At 43.2% G+C, this 24315-nt stretch overlaps 1 protein-coding gene across 2 annotated transcripts in view; it reads right to left on the bottom strand.

The window, feature by feature from the left end:
- The window catches only part of TMTC1 (transmembrane O-mannosyltransferase targeting cadherins 1), a 134007-nt gene that overhangs the window by 19168 nt on the left and 90524 nt on the right, over nt 1-24315 (bottom strand). The window contains exons 11-12 of one of the 2 annotated variants that reach the window (XM_066183888.1): nt 19256-19369; nt 4457-4600 (exon numbers count right to left, since the gene is read on the bottom strand). In XM_066183888.1, the coding sequence (XP_066039985.1) occupies nt 4457-4600; nt 19256-19369 (258 nt within the window). The remainder of the gene's footprint in view (nt 1-4456; nt 4601-19255; nt 19370-24315) is intronic. The other variant, XM_066183889.1, reaches the window with a different exon arrangement.

Raw genomic sequence — 24315 nt, 5'->3', positions numbered from 1 at the left:
ATATTTTTGCAAGTGCCCTGCAGCTGGAGAAGCACCAGGTTAAACCACCCTGCCAAAGTGTGGCGATGCACAGGGCTGTTAGCACTGGAGCAAATTTCATATGCAACAGAGAGCAACCTGGGAATTAGTGCTCTAAAGGAGTTGGTAACTTTCCTATTTTATTCTGTGAAGTTATTTAGGCTGTATTAAAGCCAGAGACACAGAACTCAACAAAGGCTCCACAGGTGTTCTAAACAAGTTTTTACAAGGATACAGAAAACCCAGAGCCAAACTCTTCTCTGCACAATGACAGGACAAGAGGCAACAGCTGCCAGAGTAGGAACATGGGACATCCTGATTAGAGATAAGGAAAAATATTTTTCACCACAAGGGTGGTCAAACAGGTTGCTCAGAGAGATTGTGGCATCTCTGTCCTTGGAAGGATCCAAGATTCAGCTGGACCCAGACCTGAATAATCTGATCCAAACAGACTTGCTCTGATCAGCTAGCTTGATCTCCAAATGATCTCTAGAGACTCTAATATATATTATAATAACAATCTATGTCATTTTTTCAATCTACTGCAAAAAATTAGACTGCCAGAGTTTGGGGGGGAGTTTAACCACAGTCTCCAATGTGTATGAGATACTGAGAGATAACTGCACCACTTCATGGGACACAGAGTATCCTGCAGAGACCATTCAGAAAGCCAGCTGCAGGATCACAGAACATCACCGCTCAGTTTGCTTCTGAATGGAGGAAACGTTTCACTAGCTAAAAGCTCTTAAATCTCAATACATGTAACTTCTACCTGATGTCTTTCACCATCTCCAGACAGTTCCACAAGTCTGTGTCAGCCCACTCACATCCTGAAGCCTGTATCAGAGAGGGCAGACAGCCCTTCCTCTTCTGAATAGATGGGTTTTCTCAACTGGGACTAAATCACAACAACAAACAATGCTCAGAACACATTGTATGTTACTCTACATCCAGAAGAAAATCAGTTCTTTGAGTAAGATCAAGATTCAGTGGAGGTTGTTTCTAGGCATTTCATTTTCCCCTTGAAAATGAAGCCATAACACTCTCAAAGCATGTGAGAGTTCCGAGGCTTTTCTTCATAAGGAACAACATACTGGATATTGCAGTGCTTTAGGTGTGGATTGATACAGTACCACAAATCAGAAGTTCTTATCCTTTCTTCCTGCAACAGAAAGCTGAGATTGATATCTATTTCAAATGTTCATAATATATTATTTCTTGTCTCTTTGCAGAAATACCCAGGCATAATAAATTTGTGAGATATTCTGAATGATATTTATCTCTATCTCAACAAACCTGAATTTATACAGAGGAGTCAAATACTCAAAACACAAGAAAGCAGCATCAGGCTGCTCTGTGTCACAGACCATGGAAGCAGAGAGATTTCTTACTTTTAGGTAGGCCATCTTTTGGGTCTATTTTAAGAAAGAAATCTGTCGGCATTGTTTAATTATCTGCTCTCCAATATTTATATTAGGCACGAAAATTATGACATACAACTTTATTTTAGGATATGTAAACAAAACCAGAGGCTTATTCAGCCATTACCCTGCAATACTTCCTGAGAACATTCATCTTCTGGCACATAGCTGTCTTCTTTATGTGCAAACAGAAAATGGAAACATCATTTTTCATCTACGACTTCCACAGAAAACAACTTATAAATTCTACCCAGTGTCCTTAAAACAGTTTTTACTGAAGTTTAAATGGATGCTTAAATAACTTATTTGCATGGAATAATGAAAGGCAGATTCCCACATGGCAACGACAAACCCATCCTTCCAAAATCCTGGACTTCCCTTCTCTCACTGCTCCAGAGGAGATGAAATCTAGTATCTGCCATCAGATTTGCACGCAATGAGCAGGGACGGGTACAAGGAACTCAGCAGAATTCAACTGGGAATTCCCCATGCCAGACAATTTCATTCCATGTCCCAGTACAAGCAGTGCTGTTACTGGACATGCCTCTAAGTATTGCTGATCTGTCTCTTCCTGATCTGCCCCATGCTCTGAAGCCTTTGTAAGGAGGATAGAAAATGCCTTTATTGCTTGACCATTTATCTTCCTTCTGACATGTGTTTAAAAATCAAAACACTCTTCATAATCTCTCATAACACAGTCAGAAAATAATATCTGTCTGTAATATTCTGCAGATTTCCATTTTATTTAATTTATTGCCCATATTATACTAGCATTTAGTGTCTGCAGAATACTGGCTGCCATATATATACACATTTATATATATATGAAAGGATAATTGTAGACACAGGTAGAAAATATAAATAAAGACTTCGTTGTAGGAAGGGGAGATGCGAAATCTCTGCCTTGTACCTGTCTGGTCATCTCACAAATTACCTCATGCCCCAGCATGGCTGATGTTCTTTCCTAAGCTGCTGGATCATCTAGGGAGGATGCTGGCCAAAGGGTTGAGGATCCCATTTTAGGGGAGACATTCATATAGGATCTGCCCACGCAGCATCTGCTTTACATAAGTGATAATTCCTGCACTGTGAACTCCACCTATTTTTTAGCAGGTTTTTTAAAGCTGAACAGGGAGATGAGGGCACTCAGCTTCCAACAGAATTAATACTACTGCTCTGTCCAGATGCACCACGTAGTTTTGGAAGCCTGAAGGAAGTTTACAAAATGGGAGCAAATGGATGTGGGAAAAGGGCAAGAGGATCCCGAGTGCTTTCTTTTGACAAGTTTAGCACAAGCATCACACATTTAACATACTGCAAAATGTGGCACCACAGAAGGATGCAGAGCACATCCAATCCAACAGGACACACGGTATCTTAAGTATCACAATGTGAAAAACATGACATATTGCACAGAAAACAAACAGCAGTTCTAAGAAATTTTCCCCACATGTCTCCTTTGTGCTTTTCCAGTGCAACAAATCCAGTTTTTATCCATCTGCTGGGTCATAAGAGCCCTCTGACAGACCAGATTTAAGCATAATTGATAGGGAATGTCCTGGTGCTTCTTATGGCGTAGATCCTTTTGTATTAATACTTTATATTAAAAAAACCTCCAAAATGTAACAGAGAATGATAACTAAGGCACACATAATGGATTTAAAAGACAATATGTATTTTTAAACACCATTGCCACCTAAAATTAATTTCAATAAACCAAATTTGATGAATAATACAAAGACCTTTCTTTTCTCTTGTAATAAGACTGAACCATTTTCCTTCCTTGTGAGTATTTCCAGTAAAGCACTTACGTACTTTCTATTTAAGATTATTCATTTCCCATATTCTAACCTCAAACCACCAGGTTTACTTGTAATATTATTCTGATAATTTCTCTGCTTCTGAACAGACAAGGTAGAACTTCAGCAGCCCACTTAACATCCTTCATACAAATCCACACTCAAAATTACATTTCAGGACCAGAAAGACCAAATTTTAATGACACAGTGCCACCTGAAAACCAGTCCCACACTAAGCTTGTCATGATTTAACCAGCAAAAAGCCCAGTCTGCTCTAAAAGATTTACCAAGACTTATTATCATCAAAGTAAGGGCAGTTCATATCAGCAAAAATGTACTTTTACTGCTGCAGTTTATGCAGTTCTCTCAGCAAATATACCACAATACACTCACAAAAACAAGGACCTTTTGGCTGGTGCTAAACAGAGATATTTTACTTTTTTTAATTGAACCCTTTGCAGATCTTATCATACTGGCTTCTTGTACAGATCTAAGTTTAGTCTTTAGATGTGGTTAGTCAAATTAATTTGCATGATTATGATTGTCTGCTATTCTCCTTGCTAAAGGCTGACACTCTAAATAACAATGAGTGAAATAATGAGCTCATCAACTTGCTTTTAACAGTCCAGAGATGTAAACCAGCCTTCCCCTCAAATCCAGACCTACCTGCTCTGCAATGAACCCTCTGCTGCTCTGAGCATCCCAGCATAAGATGCTTATGCCTCAATTATACAGTAACTTTCCATACAGCTAATGAGGAGAAGTAGGAACTCTTGGAACTATGGGAACTATTGTTTTCTGACTGTGTTATGAGAGATTATGAAGAAGAGAGGAATTTTTTTTGGATCTGTGTTATTTATTAGCACGGCATCTGATGCCTGCCTTTGAACAATACAGCTTACTCTGCTGGAAATGTTTACACATCCCCACCAGGATGGGGATCTGAGGTGACTAGCTGGGTTTAGGTAACTCATTTCTGGCACCTATTTTGGAACAAATGGATTTCCTACAACTGAAACACACCTGTGAACAGCATCTGGGGTGATGTGGCAGACAGCACAGGGATATCTGCAGTTAGCCTCACCTTTGTGCCAGCACTTTGGGATGGCATTAAGAAATGACACCATTTCTTCACCAACTGGCAGAAAAAAACTACTTTGGTGATGTGTGTAGGGACAAATGGGAATTTTCTTGGTGCCAGACCTGCATTCAACTTACTTGAGCAGGTTGCCGAGGTTGAAGAGAGCTCGATTGTGCTGAGGGTTGAGTTGCAGGGCCCGTCTGTAGTAGTTCTTCGCCTCCACCACGTCTTTGGTCAACGTCCCCAAGTTGTTGAGAGCACTTGCATGACGAGGGTACAGCCTGGGAAAAATGAAATATCATGTCACAGGTGCTCATTAATTGACAAATAAAGCTGATGCCACAAAGTCTGCCACCAATGCTGTCTTGCACTCAATAAAGGGAAAAACGTCAGCCAAAACCCCCTGTTTTCCCTTCATTTGCTGCAAGTCAGATGGGATCCTGAGGATCCTTTACAACTCCCAAAGAGACTGCAAATCAGATCTTCTCCTATGGTGCCTATATATTTCTAGGGCAAAATGGAATGCTGAACAGCTTTCAAAACCTATCTTACCCTTCAAGCAAAAGGCATAGTGACTAAAGCAGCCTGAATGTTTTTATTCAAAATGCTTTTCCAACAAGCAAGAATTGCCTCGTCAAAAATAGTTTCCAACAGAAATATGTTTTGATATACACAGAATCCAACACATGTTTAAAATTATTTGCTGGGTTTTTGAATTTTTTTTTCACAATAAAACTGATAATAAGGCACAAAAGGAAACCTGAAATCAACTCTTAAACAATGTTTTCAGGACCAAGCAAAATTATAAAAGAATCTGGAACCAGACTGCTTAACAGTATGAATTCTCTAAGCTTCTTGTAGCATTTGGTTCAGTCCAGTTGTCCTTTTATCTGACCTGTTGATCTTCACATCTGCCTGTTTTAACTACAAGATTACACTTTTGGGCCCAATGCATCTCTGTTAAAATTCTCCACAAATTAAGCACCAGGTCATGGTCCGTTCAGCAGTTTAAATTCTCTAAGTTGTGCTCCTGCATTAATATTTTAGTCTGTAGGTCTTTCACCAGAAAACTCCAAAGGGGGAAGTGATCCAGGGCTTGATGTAAGTATCCAGGACCCTCTGTGTAACAGGTGGGTGAAAATTGAGGGTCACTATGATAAGGAAATAGATTTTTGACAGATGCCCACAGAGGTCCCTGGAGACCAGCTGTGTGAGAAAGCCCGAGACTGAGGACAAGTCGTCTGACAGTTCTTTGCCTTAGGTCCCTGATCATGGGAAAGTGATGTGGATAATGACATTAGAAGTATCTGGCTATGAAAGCACAGAGTAGAGCATGAGAAAGGGCAGTTAGAGGTAGAAGGGATTAAGACTCTATAGTGTAACCTGACTAAAGTTTGCAATTGTTTTTAATCCAAGACTTTCCATGGTGGGTGTTTTTTTTTTCACCTGGAGTTTTTCTCTCTGTCCGTTCAGCCCTAGGATTTTCTGTGCTTAAGTACCATGAATAACTTAGCATTTTATACACTGCTGCAACATTTGTGTCAGTCATATTTTCAACTCCCCAGCCCATAAATTATTTTGGCAAGGTCTTATTTGGGGGCTGAGCTGGAAATATTCAAAGGAACTCTGGGAGAAATGGGCAAGCACCACTAACAAAACCAGGATGTTTCCTATCATTAAGAGTCCTTTCTATCAAGTAAAGAGCCCAAAGTCCTTTTTTTCACCTAGCAAACAAGGACTGCAAACCCACATATTTGAGGAGAAATTGTTCAGGGATGCAGCCATGTGTTTTTTAAAAACTGGCCTGTTATAGTAACAAAAAATAAATGTAGTGACCATCACTCATAGCAAATAACAACTACAGAGTGCCATCATCCCTCCCACACAAGTGAGCATCCCATCTCTCAGAGGTCACCACTTCTGCTGCAAGCCCTCAGGTGCACTGCCCAGTGTCCACACTCACCCCTACCACCTGCACTCCCTGCTCCAGTGCCTGGTGAAGAGATCCCTGACTGAACCTGTCACAGAGGAGCAAACAGTAGGAAATTTGTGGTGAGAACTGCAGTTAACATAGAAATAGCGTCACTTTCCATCACTGAAGCTCCCCAGTGAGCCTGATGTAGTTTGGGGTGCGAGAGGCATCCTGTGCTTGGAGAAGCACCAGCAAAAGAACAGATGATGATGAGGGTGTAGTGTGGAGTCTTGACCTTGGCCCTCAAATCCGCTTGTCATCTAGTCTAAGTCTCCCCAGGTGAAGCAGGCTGGGAGAAATGCTTTCCAGGGCAACAGCAGGAGAGGAATGGAAAGGGCCAAGCTCTCTTGCTCTTCAGCACTTGGGATGCAGCACTCTGTGATACCCTGACCAGAAACTTGAGCAAAGAACACCTTAGGGCAAATGACCACGGGCTCAGACTTGTTTCCCATTTCCTCCAAGAAATTTTGATACTGTTTCGCACCAAGAAAAGGGTCTGGGAGTTATATTTTTGAGCCTTTTTTACCAGATGGCTGTAATAAGAGTGTGCACTACTTCTGTCAGTACTCACACATAAAACAGCTCTAATATTTGACATGAAGTCACCTGAGTTATGAGTGGGCAAAAGGATTTCAGACAACTCTTGGGCAAGTCAGAAACAGATTAACATTTTACTGCCCTAAACCTGATGGTTTTTCTCTCGAACTTTCAAAAATTAATTCTGTTCTTGGCCTTTAGTGCTCCTATGGCATTTTAGGCCCAGGAGATTTGCTTGCACCAATTTGGAGCAGAATGAAAATTCAAGATTTAAAAAGGGAACTGATTTCACCTTTAACTTGCACAGTTCTGACCAGCAGCTCCATAAATTCTGTGCTCAGTGTCAAAACCTCTCAACAGCATATCACAGATGCAAACACATCTCCCATGTATCCTGGGCTCTATTTCTTGTCTTTTACATTTATTCATTACATCTCGTTGCCCTTTCCCAGAACCTCAGCAAGCACAAATTGTCAGCTTAAACCTGCTCAGCATCTGGCCTGAAGAACTTAGGATGTCTGCACTTTTCCACGTCTGAACAAAAGTTATGAGAAATTCTGACCACAGCGAGATAAGGCAGTGGTGTTGGGCTTTGCCGCCAGGGTTAAGCTCTTTTATTTCTCTCCCAATATTTTATTTGGAATATTACTTTACTATGGTGGCAGAGCAAGCTGCCACTCAACTGAGTTCAACAGAACAACCAAGCCTAAGAGAGCACCACCTCTGGTAAAGTAACCAGAGCCAGAGTCTGAGCCCATGACCATGCATGCTGTTACAGAATCATTGAATCATAAAATGCTTTGGGATGTAAAGGACCTTAAAGACCATCTGTTCCAATGCCCATCCACTATGGGCAAGGCCACCTTCTAATAGATCAGATTATTCAAAGCCCCATCCAACCTGGCCTTGGACACTTCCAGGAATGGGGCATCCACAGCTTCTACGAACAAAGTGTTCCAGTGCCTCAACATTCCCACAGTAAAGAATTCCTTCCTAATATCCCATCTAAACCTGCCCTCTTTCAGTTGTTCATGCTACTTTTTACACCACCCTCAAATAGTTCCCAGGAGCGGTCCAGGCCTGAGCCCAGATCAGGGTTTGGTCCCAAAAGCCAACTTGGACTTGGCCACTGTCTCTCAGAGGATACAACCATTTACTGAATAATTCTAGGTCAATTTATGCCAGTTGACCTCGGGGCTAGAGAATGAGGACCAGATCATTTTTTAAATTTATTAATATGGATGTTAAATAAAGGACTAGCTGCCCTATTTAACTACCCTCTGCTCAGGCACACCCACTGCTGTTAATAACAGTTCCCTGGGAATAAAAACACAGCAGAACAGTCTTGTGGAAGGATTTCTGCAGGAGCATAAAACTCGACCACAAGTTACCAAATGAAGCAACCCTTACCAAGAACTTTCAAAATGGTTCTGCAAGACTTGCAGATACATCACACTTGTTTGCTTTTGCTGCAGGTGACTTGTTATTGTAATGGAGGGAGACACGCGTACTTCTCCTATTTTGAAGTTATCAGGAGATATGTGCTGTTTATCAAGTCTTCTGGAATATGTCTCAACGAATCCTGATATTCAGCTTTAACTGATTTTGATTGTAAGTTCTCTAATGCAAATATCATCTCTTCCCCATTCTTCATTCATATGAAGAATATATTTATTTCTTAGAAGAGTTAGAAACGCATTATCAAGACAAGGAGCTCTCCAATTAACCTGGAGTCTCTTCAATAATGCCAATACTCAGAACCCAGACTTTATTTTATAAACCATCACTCTGAAGACACTGAGATGCAAGGGATCAATTGTTAGAACATATCTAGCTTGTTTTGCAACTTCTTTTACAAACCAAAGCTTTCTATCTGGGCATATATAGAGCTGTATTTTCCTTGCCACCAGCACTGATAATGGTAACAGTCTGCAGGCAATATCCTTCTTGCTATGCATCTGATTAGGTAGAAATTCCTCTCGGCTTCACCTAATCAAATGCAAGTGCTGCATTATTTATGAAAGAAAGCTGAATTTCATTAAACTTATTCTACAAGGAGCAGTTCATGTAAGAAATCAGTTTATCCTTTCCTTTAGAAATCAGAGTAATTTTCTGTCAAAATCTACATTCAAGGATAATTATAATAGAAGTCTTGAAATAGCAAAATTATGGGAAAGCAACTCATAAAAGTATATTTTAAAGCAGATGGAGATTTCATTTCTAAAGAGAAGACAAGTGGGATGTTTCCTTGTTGTAGAATGAATAATTCAAATGATTCCTCCAATGCTGTATCTGCAATTGTCAGAATAAATTTCAGCAGCCTTCCCTTTAACTATTACAGGTTTAGACTGCACAAGAACTCCTGTTAGTAATTATCCCCACTTCTTTTAGGTTAGCAAAATTCCCTCTAATATCACTGAACAAAAGCCCTACCGACTTGCACAGTCAAGAGATTTCCAGTTTCCCAAGACGATACCAGGTATAAAATATATACAGTCATCACAACCATTTATTCTGATGACCATTTATTCTGCTTTTTCATTTAATACCACTGTTATCTGCAACACGAGGGCTTTTCAAAAAAAATTTTGAAGGGCTTTGTTTGGCTCCATATCTGAGTTACAAGACAATTACACAAAAAAGAGAAAGGGAGGAAATTTGTTGTCATGACTGCAACCTGTGATCCACAAAGAATTTTAATTCTTTTAATTCAGATCAAAAGAGACCACTTAAACAACTGGCAAGCTCTGCTCACAGTCCTGCCTTTAAACAGCCCCTGGTCTGGTGCCAGGGGTATTCAGGAGGGGGAAGGCATTAGTGTGACTATTACCCAGTTGCCCTTAAGAGCCTTATGTGGTTTCTGTACAGCCATTGCTGTGTGGATAGCAAGCAGCAGAGGATGGGGCCAGACTAATATGCAATTAGCCTGGAAAACTACCATGGGCAGCATGAAAAAGGCTGCAATGTCATCTTTCAGGGGTCTGTGCAGCCCCCCACAGTCACTGCACAATAGAAGAGATTATTGAAAGCAGCCCAGAGACACTTCTGAGAGCTGGGACAGTCCTGAGATGTCATATGAGGGTGACTCTTCCTGATGCCCCAGCTCTTCATCACTCTCCAAGGGTTGACAATAAGACTGTTGAAAGCACATTCCCAGTGACTTAAAACATGAGTTCTTAAAACCATTATAAAACTTGTAAGCAACCCTGGTCATCATCAACCCAACTGCCAAGCTAGGGCAGCAGCAGCAAGAAACCTGCCTGCATCATCTTGCATAATATTCAAAGCAGGGTCCAAGCATATTAATTTCTTCTATAAATTAAAACAATAAGTGAAAAATAATAAAAAAATGAACAGTTCAGTTGGAGAGATCTGGTGTGCCTGGTTTTTGTTGACGCATCTTTTGATTAAATAATGTATTTAAACTCAGCACTCACAGGGACCATGCCACCATTGAGGCAACTGTGATAAGTCACCTCCCTGTGCTGCCCTGACAAAACAGGCTGTGTTACCTCTCTGTGGCAAGAGGAGAGGAGAGCCTGAAGAGCCCTGGGCCAGACCTCTCACCATTCCTCCTCCATACAAGAGGATACTTCCCTGACAGCCACTCTTGGCTCTCCTGCTGCCTGTCCAACCCTACCAGAAAGCTCAGCATCCATGGGCCTCCCTGCAGCCACATTAAGCACACGGACTCATAAATAAGAGGCCTTATTTATCCAGGCCCAATTACTTGCTGGCAGCGTGGCAACTTGCTTTTAAAGCACGTTTTGCCCATTCCAATATATACTGTAATTATTGGCATTGTTTTGCCAACAAAAGTAAGAATGTTATATGAATAACGTTTCTATCTGTGCCAAGTTTTAATACCGCCCATTTTATATTTACTCTAGTATGCTATTTCAAGCCAATTTTCCAATTTTAATATTACATCACACTCATTTTCATGTATTTATGTAAGTTCTCAATAAAATTCTATGTCAGGTTGAATTAAAACATGATTTGATGTAATTCTGAGACCAGTCATCCTTCTGGGAACAATTCTGCACTGGCAACAACTCAGGTCATGGCCTCATGATGGCATGGCACCCTGTTTCAAGAGCTGCTCTACATGACGTGGAGATGTGGATGGCAGATCCTGCGTCTTCCTCAAAAAGGTTTTCATTCGCAGCATTTGAATTTCTTTCAAGGAAGGAGAGCTGATCCTGCAATATCAAGCAGCAGCTGGTTTTCTCTTGAAGAGTTCAAGTAGTTGCATCAATATTTCCTCAAAGGTAAACACCCTTCAGCTTGGCAGAAAGTTTGTGGCAGGCTGATATTTTTTGTATTCAAAAAAGCACCTGGAAATCCTGCTGAAAGTCAGGCAAGTGAGAGATCTAATGCTTTTAGGTTCCTTTGAAAGCCTCAGGCATAATCTTCTTCAGTGAAAGCGTGACAAAAGCAGTGAGACTCCTGGCTGCACACAGCACAGCCTGGAGCTGGGTATTACATTGCGCCCATTTCCACGCACTCAGCTGCCAGGGGGTCCTGACACAATGCCGGGAGTAAGACAGGGAGTGATCCCATCCCAGTCTGGTGCTGGGGGCTCAAAGAGCATCCCTGAGCAGCACTGTGGGTCCTCACCGCTGTTGCATGGGCCAGCTCAGCTCCTGCTCAAGGAGTCAGTGTGGGGTCATGCCTGATCAGCAGATCTTGATCTAACCTGGGATCTCCAGAGGCCGACTTGGTAAGAACAGCAAGTGCTGAATCACAGCCAGGGATCAGCGGAAGGAAGTAAGGTCCTGGTTTTATGGCTTCTCCCCCTGCCCATCAGCCCAGCAGGCAGGAAGAGCAGCCCACAGGCAACCTGCCACCAGCAAACCCTCTCAGCAGGGTGAGCATCCCAGGCTGAATTGCAGAGCACCCTGACATTGAGGGAAACCTCTACAGGACAGAAATGGGAAAAAAATGATAGAGAAGCTGAATAGATTTAATTTGTATATTGACAAAAGTCTTGTGAATTCTTTGAGATTAACATCCATTAAGGAAAAAATACCCCCAACCTACAGCAATATCCAAAAGCATGCCATTCAAATAACCAACCAGTAGCACACTAAACAATATTACAAGTTACAAATTTTCATTAGATTTTCAAACTTGGGCAGGGATAGAAGCCTGAGAATTAGAGTTGTGGAGAAAAAACAGGATTTTAAATCAAACAATATCACAGCTAAATATAAAAAAAATAAATAAAATCTTTCCTGCTAAACTCACATGTTCCCTGAAGTGTTGAGGAAACATGAGATTATCAGACAGGGCTGTCTGCTTATTCTCTCACATAAAGAATTTATGCAGGATACATGTAAGTCCTGAAAATCCCAGGAACCTCAACACTCCCGAAGCCCAACAAAAGACTAATCATTCACAACATGCCTGACTTATAGACACTGTGAACAATGCAGGCACCTCCACAGAGACCACAGAATCTTGAGAGACCCCACAGCAAACAAGAGACCATCAGGTGAGCCCTTCAATCAATTGTGACATGAGGGGATAAAATAACAACATGCTCTCACTGAAGCAGATGGGGGTGAAATCATGTGCCTGTCATCTCCTGAGGCTCCCAGGTGCCAGGGGAAGCTGTACAGCCCCATACTGTACAGTTTTCATAAAAACAAGGACAGGAGGGTAAGAAAAAAGCAGTGGCTGTGGGAATGAGTAACTAACCCTTGGATTTGAGGTTATCATTAGCCAAAACTGAAAGGTAGACTTGAACACATGCAAAGTACAACCATAAGCTTCTCTCTGCATATCCCACAGAAAAATCAAAATAGATGCCTTGTCCCAATAAGAAAACAGTTTTCATTAGGGGAGCACTTTTCATTACCCAGATTTTTTTCATCAGTGCCCAACACATAAGAAGGCAGAGCTTTGATGCAGTGTCAGAGGCAGCTATGGAGCTGCCATCCTCAGAGATGATGGGGGCTTTTCTCTAAGATGATGTACTTGAAAAGCCAGCAAGTCCGTGAAGGGCAGCAGTGGAGGACCTGCACCCACAAGACACCATGGTGTAGGAAGGGACCCCACCTGTAACCATCATTGGCAAGGGCTGACACATCCATCTGTCCATCCCAGCAGGCACACCCAGCTTCTACGGCTCTAAATGTATACATACTGTCTCTGCATCAGGGCGCATGGTTGCACTTATACCAGTTCTGCTTTCAAGTAAATAAAAGCCTGTGCATTGATTGATTGCTATTTTGTCACTAAAAAGCAGAAAAACTGAGCAGAGCTGGAGCAGCCCTCAAAACAGGCAGGGATTAGCACTTAATAGAGAACAGGTTCAAAAATAAATTACACTGGCTGAAGTAATTTTGCCACCATCGCATGCAACGTGTTGTAAAGGCCAATAAGTCTCTGATTCAAATTATAAGGCAGCCCTTTCAGCCATCAGTTACCATTAAAATACTCAACAATTCCATCCAGCTTCAGGAAAGTCACCACAGACCTACACAATACTCCTTATGCCTACTGTCAAAGTTTGAATCAGAACACCACACAAAGATATTCCCAACTGCCTGGACATGATCCACCTCCAGCCCATAACCTCCACTAACACAGAGTATTACATGAAATCTCTATGAAGACATTTCAGGCTTGCTCCAAGGGCCTGACCTAAGCAATATCAGAATGTCAGAAGGGCACTCATGGTTTTGGGAGCAAAAGCAGCCACGGCAGCCACAGGAAAGCGGTGCTGCACATTTTTTTACTCACTGTAAAAACAGGCTAACAAATGGTGCTGGTATTTTAATTCTTCCCAGAAATAAATCACAGATGGTATCCAAGGCCACCTGCAGTCCACACTGAGAGGCATTTTCAAGGCAAATACATTGACACACACACATAAAGGGCTGTAAGAACACAATTTTTTTTACTGCATGGAGAGTGCAATTTAACTGAATTTAAACAACCCCAGATACCGTTGATTTAAGATATATAAAAACCCAGCAGGAAGGTATGTGGGAAAACTTGGGAAGAAACCAGAGTCTCCCTTACAGCATTAGGGTTTTATTTCTAAAGTGTAGTGAGGTGAAAGAACAGCCTTGCTTTTTTTCTTTTCTACCCATTCCAGCGATGCTGTGAACCAACCCTGTTCCCTCAAATGAAGGATAGAGGTAAGTTGCTTACACTGTTTTCCCTTCTTCATCTAGCCTGTGTTTGAGTACTAAGGATACATAACCATGATTTCATGACCCTTACTGATGCCACAAACCAGTATTCCCCATTTCCATGCCATAAGCACTGCCCTAAGATATGTCACTTGCAGGCTCTGCAAGAGCCAGATCACACAAGTTGCAGCACCAAGTGTTTCCGTACTGGTTTCTCTGCCTCTTTGCCTACTCTCTCCTCTCTCTCAAGGCTGAACAGCTGAACAGCTCCCTGAACTACAAAGAAAACCAGCCCAAGAGTTCCTACTTGCTGTCCAGAAACTCCCTCCTCTAGAAGATGCCACAAGAGGGAAGGAAGGTTTCTGCATGGCAGGCTGGTCCCCCTCCCACTCTGTCTGGTCAGCAGCATTTGGCAGGTGAAGTCCAAGGGGAGCTTGTGGCTAGGAACACGTTGATGGACGTGCACACACACGGAGGTAACGCTGCAGAAGTGTGTACGCTCTCAGGTACACACATCAGTGTATTTATGTAAATAAATCCACAGTATCACATTACACAACATGGACACCTCCTGCAGGACTCTGTACTGTCAGGTATGTTTTAACATCCAGAAGGCAAACATGAATTTTTAGATTATGACCTTTTTCCAGGCACAGAAATGTAGTTTGGACAGCACAGAACTATTATTAGCATGTTTATCCACCCAACTCCAGCAAGGAACTCAGCAACCTCCTTCAACCACACCCGCTGATGCTCACATTGATTTGCCCTGCATGGGAAGCACTGCCCTGGCTACAAACACATAGAGGGATGGTAAGAACTGCTTTGGGAATTAAAATGTTGAATGAGTGCAATTGTAGGAGGTAAGGTGAATTATTTTTCTCCCCTCCACTTTGAAAAGGAGATTGATTTAATTGATAATGGATGTTGACCCACTGGATTTTAAGGCTCTGCTGCTTTCCTCTCTCTGCATGTCAGCCCATGTGCATAGCTGAAGGGCAATAAAACAGTCTCAACAGTAACATCAAGCACATGAGGCTGGGGAGAAGCAGGACAAAAGCTTGGTAACTATCAACAACAGCAAAAACATCTTCATTAGCACATCAGAGTTGTTCTTCATATTTGAGTGAGGTTGCATGACCTCAAATTCTCACTCACAAACGGGAGACAAGTGGTGAGATAAATTTCAAATAAGATCAGCACTGTTTGATCTCCAAGAGCAGAGGTTCTCCAGAATTCCTAACAAAAGCCGCAAGTCTGCAGCAGAAGCAGCAGCAAGAATGTTAAGACCAGCTTTCAAAACAGCCGTGGTCAACTCACATCTCAGACAGACTATTTCCGGCCTTTACTTTCTGAAGGAAAAAAACCCCAAGGATCTCCTGGGGTCACTACCATATGTCAGGCAAACCAGTGAAGCAGTCTAATCTAGCAGTGTGTTTTTCTTGTTTTACTGTAGGTAAGCTGAAAGGTTTATAACCCACTCTACAATTGCTGAATGCCAGCTGTGTTGTTGGGGCTGTTTTATGGGTAACTCATCTGGTATCTCTGAAGGGCTCCATTTCCATTCCCCTTTTAGGAACTACATACCGAAAGAGCTTTTCCTACACACACAGAATTTTTGTTCTTTTCATTCTCCCCATCTCCAATTCAAACGTTGTTCTCCATTTTCGCATGTCATTTCAGTTTTCATTTCCCCTACTCTTGGAGTGTAATTAGATCGCACTAATTACCCCAGTCAGGCTAGGTCAGGGTGTTGTGTCACTGGTCACTGGGCTGGGGTGAGGAATGAGTTTTCTTGATGGGCCACCTGCAATGGCACCAACAGGTGGTTGCTGAGACTGATTGCCAAGTTTGCCTTGGAAACCTGCCCTGCAGTTTCACTGTCAGAGAAAACACATTATTCTCCTCCACCACTTTTCTGCCCTGAAGCTAACAGAGGTACACTAACATTTGCCAGCAGAGAATCCCACCTGTCTCTGAAAGCAGGAAAGGGAGCAGCTGAAGCATTGGGGATCAACTTTCCCAGGATTTAGTATCAATTGCTGGTATTTCACTAGGTGACGTGTGTGCACTTCAACACCTTTTCCCACAGTTACAACTTCACAGGAGAAAGGTGTTGCTTTGCTGAGCAGACACATGGCAGACACTTCTGGCAGAGCAGGATTCCATGGAAGTGCATCCTTACGTTGGTGGAGTTGGTGGAATGGCAACTTCTCGCAGTTCAAGCAGCAGCGTGCAGACTGACAAGATCACTTTTATTTACTAAATAATTAAACTCATTCACCGGAGATCAAGCAGACCTGCACTGTCATTTGGCACAAAGCAGGAATAGTGGATGAGCCATCACCCACTGAGGCACTGGAGCTCTCCCTTTCCTATCTCCCAGGAGCTCCCAGGCAGCAAGCTGTGTCCTTATTGACTCCATTTCCTTATTAATTCCCTATTGATCCGCTCACTGAGCAGTAGGCAGAAATAATATTTTTATCTTCTGTAATCTTGGCTGTGCTGCCACTGGATCGTGAAGCCTCCTGGGTAGCTTGGGTTTTCTGTAACCTGGGGAGGATGGATCCACCCACACTCACTGGGAGAGGAGGCACTCAGTGAGGGGTACCTGTGGGAAATCATGAAAGCTTGTTGTGTGAATACCTCCTCAGCTGCTGGTCTGCCTACTCCCCGACATGGAAATTTACAGAGTGGTAATTCATCTTTCCAGGTCAAGCCAGTGGCCAAAAATACCCTGAACCATCAAAATCTGCTCAGGATATTACAGCTACTACTTCCTTCTCTCTAATTGTGGAGATTGGTCTACAATCAGAGTAGTCTGTGAGGAACTGGTGTCTGTGAGGATGGGTAAAGAGTTTAGACATAACAGCTGTTTCCTGTGATACCTGTGTACGGTCTGGCACTGTATCCACCTGAGGCTGCCTGTCCCACACCCAGCAGCTTCTCCACTGCTTCAACACAGCCATCAAATGTGCAGGGCCCCCACACAACCCCAGGCACTGCAGAAAGGGTCTGTCTGTCTGAGGGGAAAACACAGACATGACAGAATGTAATTCTCAACAGAAGAACATAGTGTGTTTTTTACTTACACCGTTCTACTGCTTATTACACAGACCCCAAATAATTTCCCTGTGACTGAGGCGGGAAGAAGGAGTAAATATAAGGAAAACCTAAGTGCAGAGATACAATGTGACAAGAACAAGTAGTGCAGCTTCCCAGTGATGGAGACTTCCAACTCCTGGCCTGCACTTTTGGATCAAAAAGAGAATGCGCAAGGTGAGTTTCACTTTTCCAAGCTGCCAGCTAATGCTGAAATTACTGAAGCAAGTCGAGCACTAGCACCAGCGCCATGAGACACCAAGCACCTAGAGAAGAGCCTGGCTGGTTCTGTGGGGCTCCAAGCCCCAACAGGGCTTCAGATGCTCTCTAAACAACACCATCAGAATAAACAGTGCTAAGCAATACAGTTGAGAAGATGTTTGCAATCAGTTCTCAAAACAGACTCTTTCATAATTGAAATACTGCAGAGCAGAAAACAGCATTATAATTACAATAAATGGGTGCTGCTGAGTTAGAGAAGATCTTTTGTCTGTAAATCCCATTTACACAAGCAGAAGCAATATTGGTAGGAGCAGCTACATTACTCTGTGCACTCCACTGCAGGGCTTGGATAATTTTTGTCAGTCCCTCTTCTTTTTAACTTGCAGTGGGCTTTTCTGGTAAATTGGAAAAAGTTCAGAGACTAGATAGAGGAACAACTGGAGGACTGCAACACCTTGTGATGCTGAAAAAACCAGCACCTATCAAGCATCAGGTTAAGGGAGGAGTTGATCAGTCTATGGAAAACAGACTTTTGGTAATGGGATCTTCAGTGTGGCATTGAAAGGTGTAAACAAATTCAATGACTGGAAGCTGGCTTTAAACAAATCAGCATAAAAATAAGGGAGGACATTTTCAACAGCCAATGTAATTAACCTTCAGTACAGTTTACTGGTGGTTGTGTTGGATTTTCCACTGCTGGAAACTTGTAAAAAATAGAAGATTTCTCTAAATGACTTCCAAAATGCCCAGCATGGCAAAACAAAACAGGATGTTGCTCAAAAAAGCTAAAAATCACCTTCACCCAGGTTCAGTCCCTCCTCAGTGACAATGAACTCCTGCCCTCACAGGTCAGTCTGGGTAGGTTAGGAGCCCTTGGAGAGCCTTTATCATAACCCTGCCAGCTGGCCAAAAGACAAAACATACATTTAATTTCTGGAGTTTTCTGTCACATCACATGTTGGGAAAGAACATTTCTTCCACCTCCTGGCATGCTCTATGGAGCTGAGCTCTGCCCTTGCCGTCCATCAGAGCCACTCTTCACCTTGTCTGTCCTTCTGCGCTTGCTTTCCCTTGCCACCACGCCCTCCCCCCAGCCCTCTTCCTTGCATTCGTTCCCCAGAGGGGTCTGTCCTTTTTCCCAAGGACCAGAGGGGAGAGGTTTCGGGAACTGGGATGACCTGCTTGGTGCACTGAGCACTGCCTGGGGAGCAGCTGAGCTGCATGAACAGCACTGGCAGGAGCAGCAAGTGGAGGGAAGCTGCTCACAGGGAGCAATCCCATCTGTGTGTGAATGAAGGGACCTTCACAGACACCACAGCACGTGTCCCATACTACAGCCCAGCTCTGGGCTCCGATTTACCATTCATCTACAAGCAAGGCAATTCATCCTGCTGCTTCAGCTTCCCTCTGTACAGAACCCCAGCAATGATATTTGCCCTGTTACTGCACAGGAGCATTTTCAGGATCAATTAGTTTAGCGTTCGTGCAAAACTCTGTGGACAGAAACCTCAATACAAGCAGTAAGCACCATTATTGTTACTGCACTTCAGATGGCTACCACACTGACATTTTCCAGGCATGCACCATTAACAATTTACAAAGATAAATGGCCCAGGAACCTGAAAATGCATTTAGGACAACTACCTCCTGCTTACCAGCATACATTCAGCTGCGTAAATGACACCTCATCGCTCAACGTGTAGCTATGGTAACATTTCTATCTCATATACTGAAGGGCACACACACACACACACACACACACACACGTGTGGAGCTGGAGAAAAGCCAGGCTACCTCATTTCATGACACACCAACACCGAGCCAGGGAACTTTCCCAGGCTCCCAAAGCCAAGCTGCTCCCAAGGAGCTGGGGACGAGGAGCAGCCAACTTGCCCCATGCCTGTCAGGAAGGAGATGGGTTAACAGCAGGAGCCCCACCAGTCCCCTGAGGGACTTACTTGAGAGCAGTTTTGTAGTGGTAGATTGCTTCAATGTTACGGCCCTGGTCTTTCAAAAAATTGGCATAGTTGTAGTGCACCTTGGCGTTGTGGGGCAGGGTCTTCACTCCTGAGCTGTGAAGAGGAACAGAAGCAGGATACCGTTAGCAGCCAGGTTACCCCATCTTCCCCCGCATCCACCTTCTTCTCGCAGTTCCTCCCTTCTCCTGAAAAGCTTGCTGGTAATCCGAGCACCTCTTCACCTCCCGTGCATTTGTGCCAACACAGCTCATGTTACAACTCCGAGCTTGTCCCATGCGCCAAGTGCCCCGGGCAGACATAAATGTGTGGCAGCAATTCAACTCATCCTGGTCGCTGTCACCGCAGGCACTTCCAGCAGCAACACTGCAACACTCCCTGCGGCCAGGTGCTGCTGTATCTTAGAATCTGAATTACTAAACTGAAAGACCAAAACCTAAACGGTTAATATTTAGAGGGAAAGCATGTAGTACTTTCTAAAAACACAGTCCCTGCTTAAACCTGAGTGTCATGAAGCATCTTACGAAAATCTTGATTTAAACCTGGCATTGCAGATACCAGAAAGAGGGTATCTCTTCCATGTGCATCAGCCACTAGATGGAATGCATGGCATACTCCAAGTACCAGCATATGTGCACTGCTTAACGCTGAGCAGAGTATGGCCAGGAGGTGAGGGCTAATGGGACTCTCACCCTTAGGTGGCAAAATAACACTCTGGCATTATAATACATGACTGAGGATATCTGGCTGCACAGCCACCCCGTCCCTCCCCTTTGTCTCCCCTGCCATGAGTAGACTGAACTCAACATTTGGAATTAATAATGAGGGCACAGAGACAAAAGCAAGCATATGCTTACTCGCTTAATTGAGAGCACAGAAAGCAAGGTACACCTTGCACAGCCAGAGGAAATGCCATTTCAAGGTTAAACAGAGAAAGAAATCACAGGGGCACGTACACCGTGGAAACATTTCCCCTGCAAGAATCCAGAGAAGTCAGTACTCTGTTTAATGGGGGAATCCTTTCCAGCACATAAACAGGGGCTTTCTGAAGTAACGGGAAATAAGGATGGATGAATCTGTTCATGTAAAAGCAGACAAAGTGCTCTTTCTTGCTCACAAGCAGATTCCTGCCAGCTACTTTCTTTTCTGCTCCCAGCATCTCCAACCCTGCTACCTCAGGTAGAAAAGCAAGGATTAGAAAATTCACAAGTCTTGTTGTTTTGCTTTGTTTGTTTTTTCTCCTGTTTAACTTTGGCTAGCACGGAAGTTTATCATAATAAGACAGGGTCACAGGTAGCCCCTGCTGTGGGGTGCACACCCTCTTGCATGGGAAGAATGCACCCTGAGCTGCAGAAACCCCTTGAGGGGGATTTCATTGCAGAACAGCACTGAGGAATTGCAGTGGCAAATACGGCATCCTTTTGGTTATCTGCAGCCAGTGCTATCCAGCACCACTAACACCTACTTGTGAGAGCTTCCAAAGCTTCGCCCACAACTGTCTTGCAGAGTTCAGCTCAACACAGCCACGGTTTGCCTACTAAAATTAAAAGTACACCTTGCATTTGGTTTCCTAATCATCAGGAATTTCCAAATTACTTACTGGGAGCACTACAGGAATAAGACATTTTGTGACTAATCGCTGAATTAAATCGGTTAATTGATGCTATTCTTAAGAGAATGATTTTCTATATTAGTTTTCACAAAGATATACTGCACCAGCAGCAAGTAATGTGTGACTGCTATGGCTGTGTTAATTTCCATTGGCCTTGGGAGCTATTAACTACACACTTACAACCTCTGGGCATTACTGGAATATTAATTCTTATACAGAGAGGGTTTCATTACATCGGCATCGGTGTTACAAGCAGAGACATGGCACTCGAAAGTGCTGCTCTCTCAGAGCTATGTGCAAGGAGTTGCTCTGCTACAGCCTCCGCTGAAACAGAGCAGACTGAGCTAACAGTGAGGAGCACATTACATATGCACGAGCTCTTCAGTTCTAATGAGATACAGTTTTAACAGTAAGATGCATATGTTTAAATATTTTAATTCTGGACTGTTTTCCTTTAAGCAGAATTTATCACTAATTCTGCTGGTCCCATTTATTAAAACATCACTAATAAAGCTTCTTGCATCTGCGTGCTTCTGCAGGCAGCAGGGGTGACACAGGAAAGGCAGAAATGGGTTCGGGTTCTTAAGATGCTCTCTTCTGCATCACACTGCTCACATTGACCTATTTATTCTCCTCACATGGGCGGGGAGGGGGAATGTTTCATTTTGCAAATGCACGTAGCAATGATTGAGGCTGCTTGGAGCCTCTGTGCTGCGGGGGGAGCAAACACAGCACTGGATATAGAGGGGAATTTTTGGGAGAGTTTAGGCAAACACTCTTGCTAACTGATTCCTGACCAGTTGAAAATACTGTTTGCTCATTGACTGTTTGTCCACAGTGAAAGCCAAGAAGGAAAGGGTGGAGTATAAATAAAAAAGCAGAACACAATGTTTTTCCATTTATGCTTCCCACAAGCTCATAGTCTCACACAGTTTCAATATAATTTTCCAATGTGCTTTTCCAAACTCTCCTATTTCCCTGTTCCCCAGCCTGTCACACACATGCCCTTCTGTAAACCTATGGCACTGATCCGGCTCCAGCCAGAAACGAGCCCACTGACATTGGACGTCACTTCTCCAGAGGATTTCCTTCCCTTCAGATTTCTACGACAGCAGTAAGCGACACAAATGGAAAATCAACAATAGGCAAACCTTTTTACGTAACACTTCCTCCCTGGGGAAAAACAAAAAACTTATTAGCCATAAATAAGAGAAATAAAATACCACTGGTATTTTCCAGCCTCAAATACCAGCATCATCCAAATTCCGCTTCAGTTGGGAAAAAAGCCCTGTGATCTACTCTCCTGTTTTCTTAAGTGTGTGTTCTGCTCTACAAGGTGACTGGGTGCAGGGCTGAGGCTTCATTGATTTTCTGTGATATCCATATGAAAAGTGCTCAGTTGAGAAGAATATGAGACCACTTCTGCCTCAGCAGGAACCCTGGGAAATGGATAGTGTCTCCTTTGCTCTGGGAACAGTTATCATCAACAAAGGTTCTCTATAGCAAATTATTCTCTGGATGATACAAACAACCACCTTCCTTAGCCACCTACCCTTGTAGTGATTTCACAGATATCTGTATTGGGCCATATTAAACTGTCCTATAGAAGATGCCCAAAATGCAATGGGACTTGCTCTCCTCAGCTGAGCCAGCTTCCAGAATTAACAAAATAACACAGCAGTAAATCCCACTTTTGGGGCTGGAGCAGTTTTCGCAAATTCCTGGTCAGCAGACCTGGCTTGGGAAGGAGAGCTGCTGACTAAGAAAGCATCGTTTTTGTACAGTTCCTTTGCTGGTTACAACCGGGTTTCCAGGTACTGTCACAAACATGGGCAGCACATGTGGACACTTTCCAGGAGCAACAGGAAACATGGCAGCTTGACAAGCCCTGGAAAGGTCAGTACAGCGGATGCAGAGATCAGCCCGCAGCTCTCCCCCCCTCTCCCTGGCTTCAGACATCAACGCTGACCACAGTTTGAGCCTGACCTTCTGGCCTGTGCATTCACTCTAGAGGCTAGTTCCTTAAATATTTAACAAGTAAGTTGTCCCTGATCACCTGCCAACACAGTAAGACAAACTGCTTGGGGCTTCTAGAGATGTCTTGGAATAATATGCCTCAAATATCTCTCTATATATTTGGCCACGTCTTATAGTTGTGGTTTATTTGCTTCTCATTTAGTCCTTGCACACTTGCTTGTGCATCTATGTGGAGATGCATCATTTCCTCAGACAGCAGCAGCCTCCCCCACACTGCTGCTTTCAGCCAGGACCTGACAGGATCTCTGCATCCAGAAAACTTGGTCCCTGGGCTAAACACTCAGTGGCCACAGTGGCCCAGAGATAGCAACAGTGTCACACAATGTCAAAATGGGGTATGTTTTGAGAAAGGGACAGAATGGGGTACAAGCACAAAACTAGGAACACACTGAGTACATAAATTTCTCCTGGACCAGCACAGAAAAAGCGTATTTAACAGAACAGGCCTCAGCCAAGGGAATCAAGGCAGATCAAGCCTGCAGAAACAAGCAGACAGAGGAACAAAAAGAAGAGGTGAAAGGAAAAAAAACTAAGAGGAGGGAAGTAGTAGTTAATTAAAGCAGCAACTGGAGAAAGAAGAATGAAGAACTAGGATTGTGAGTAAAGATTCTCCCAGCACACACTTCTTAAAAAAATTCAACACACACAGAGAATACCAAGTAGGTTGATTTATGTCTCCTTCCCCACATCAATAGATTTGCTCTGTATCCTCCTGTTCTGTCCATTAAAATTTATTGTCTTTTCACATACCTCCATCCACTTCTCCCACCTCTCATCAGCCTCCTCCTTCTGCCCCAAAGAGATCTCTCACTCCTGGAATGACATTATCTTCTTGCTATACTATTCTTCTTTTGCATTTCCTTCCCATCAACAAGGAGGGTCCTACCACATTACAGACTTGTGAGAGATGTGTAACACCTATCAAAAAAGATCTTAAAAGGACAACAAAAAGGCCAGTAAGGATAACCTGCACAGTGAAGACAGCTACGAGAAATGAAAACCGTTCTTTAAAAAGGAACAGCTACAGAAGGAGAAAGGAAAAGAGCATAAACGTCAGCCAGTTAAACATAAACCATAATTAGGCAGACCAAAAGAGATTTAAAGAAAAACTTGCTAAAGCTATCAAAGCTAATAATGGAATACATCAGATAGAGGAAACCTGCCAAAGATCCCCTAAGGCAAATAGATGATGGAGGTCTAAAAGTAGTGCTTGAAGAAGAAAAAACCACAGCAGAGGAGCTAAATGGATTCTCTGCACCAGTACTCACTACAGGGAAACTGAAGGAGTTGCCACACAGGAGCCTTTCCTCACAGGGCAAGACCGAAGCACTGTCTTTAACTGAAGTGGCAGTAAAAGAGGCTTTAAAACAAATCAACACCCAGAACAGTTACG

The sequence above is a fragment of the Chamaea fasciata genome, unplaced genomic scaffold (genome assembly GCF_029207755.1).
Source record: "Chamaea fasciata isolate MVZ Bird 193981 ecotype frontalis unplaced genomic scaffold, bChaFas1.0.hap1 SCAF_5, whole genome shotgun sequence".
Taxonomy (NCBI): Eukaryota; Metazoa; Chordata; class Aves; order Passeriformes; family Sylviidae; genus Chamaea; species Chamaea fasciata.
The sequence above is the reverse complement of the archived record's forward strand: the minus strand, read 5'-3'. Positions and strand labels throughout refer to the sequence as shown.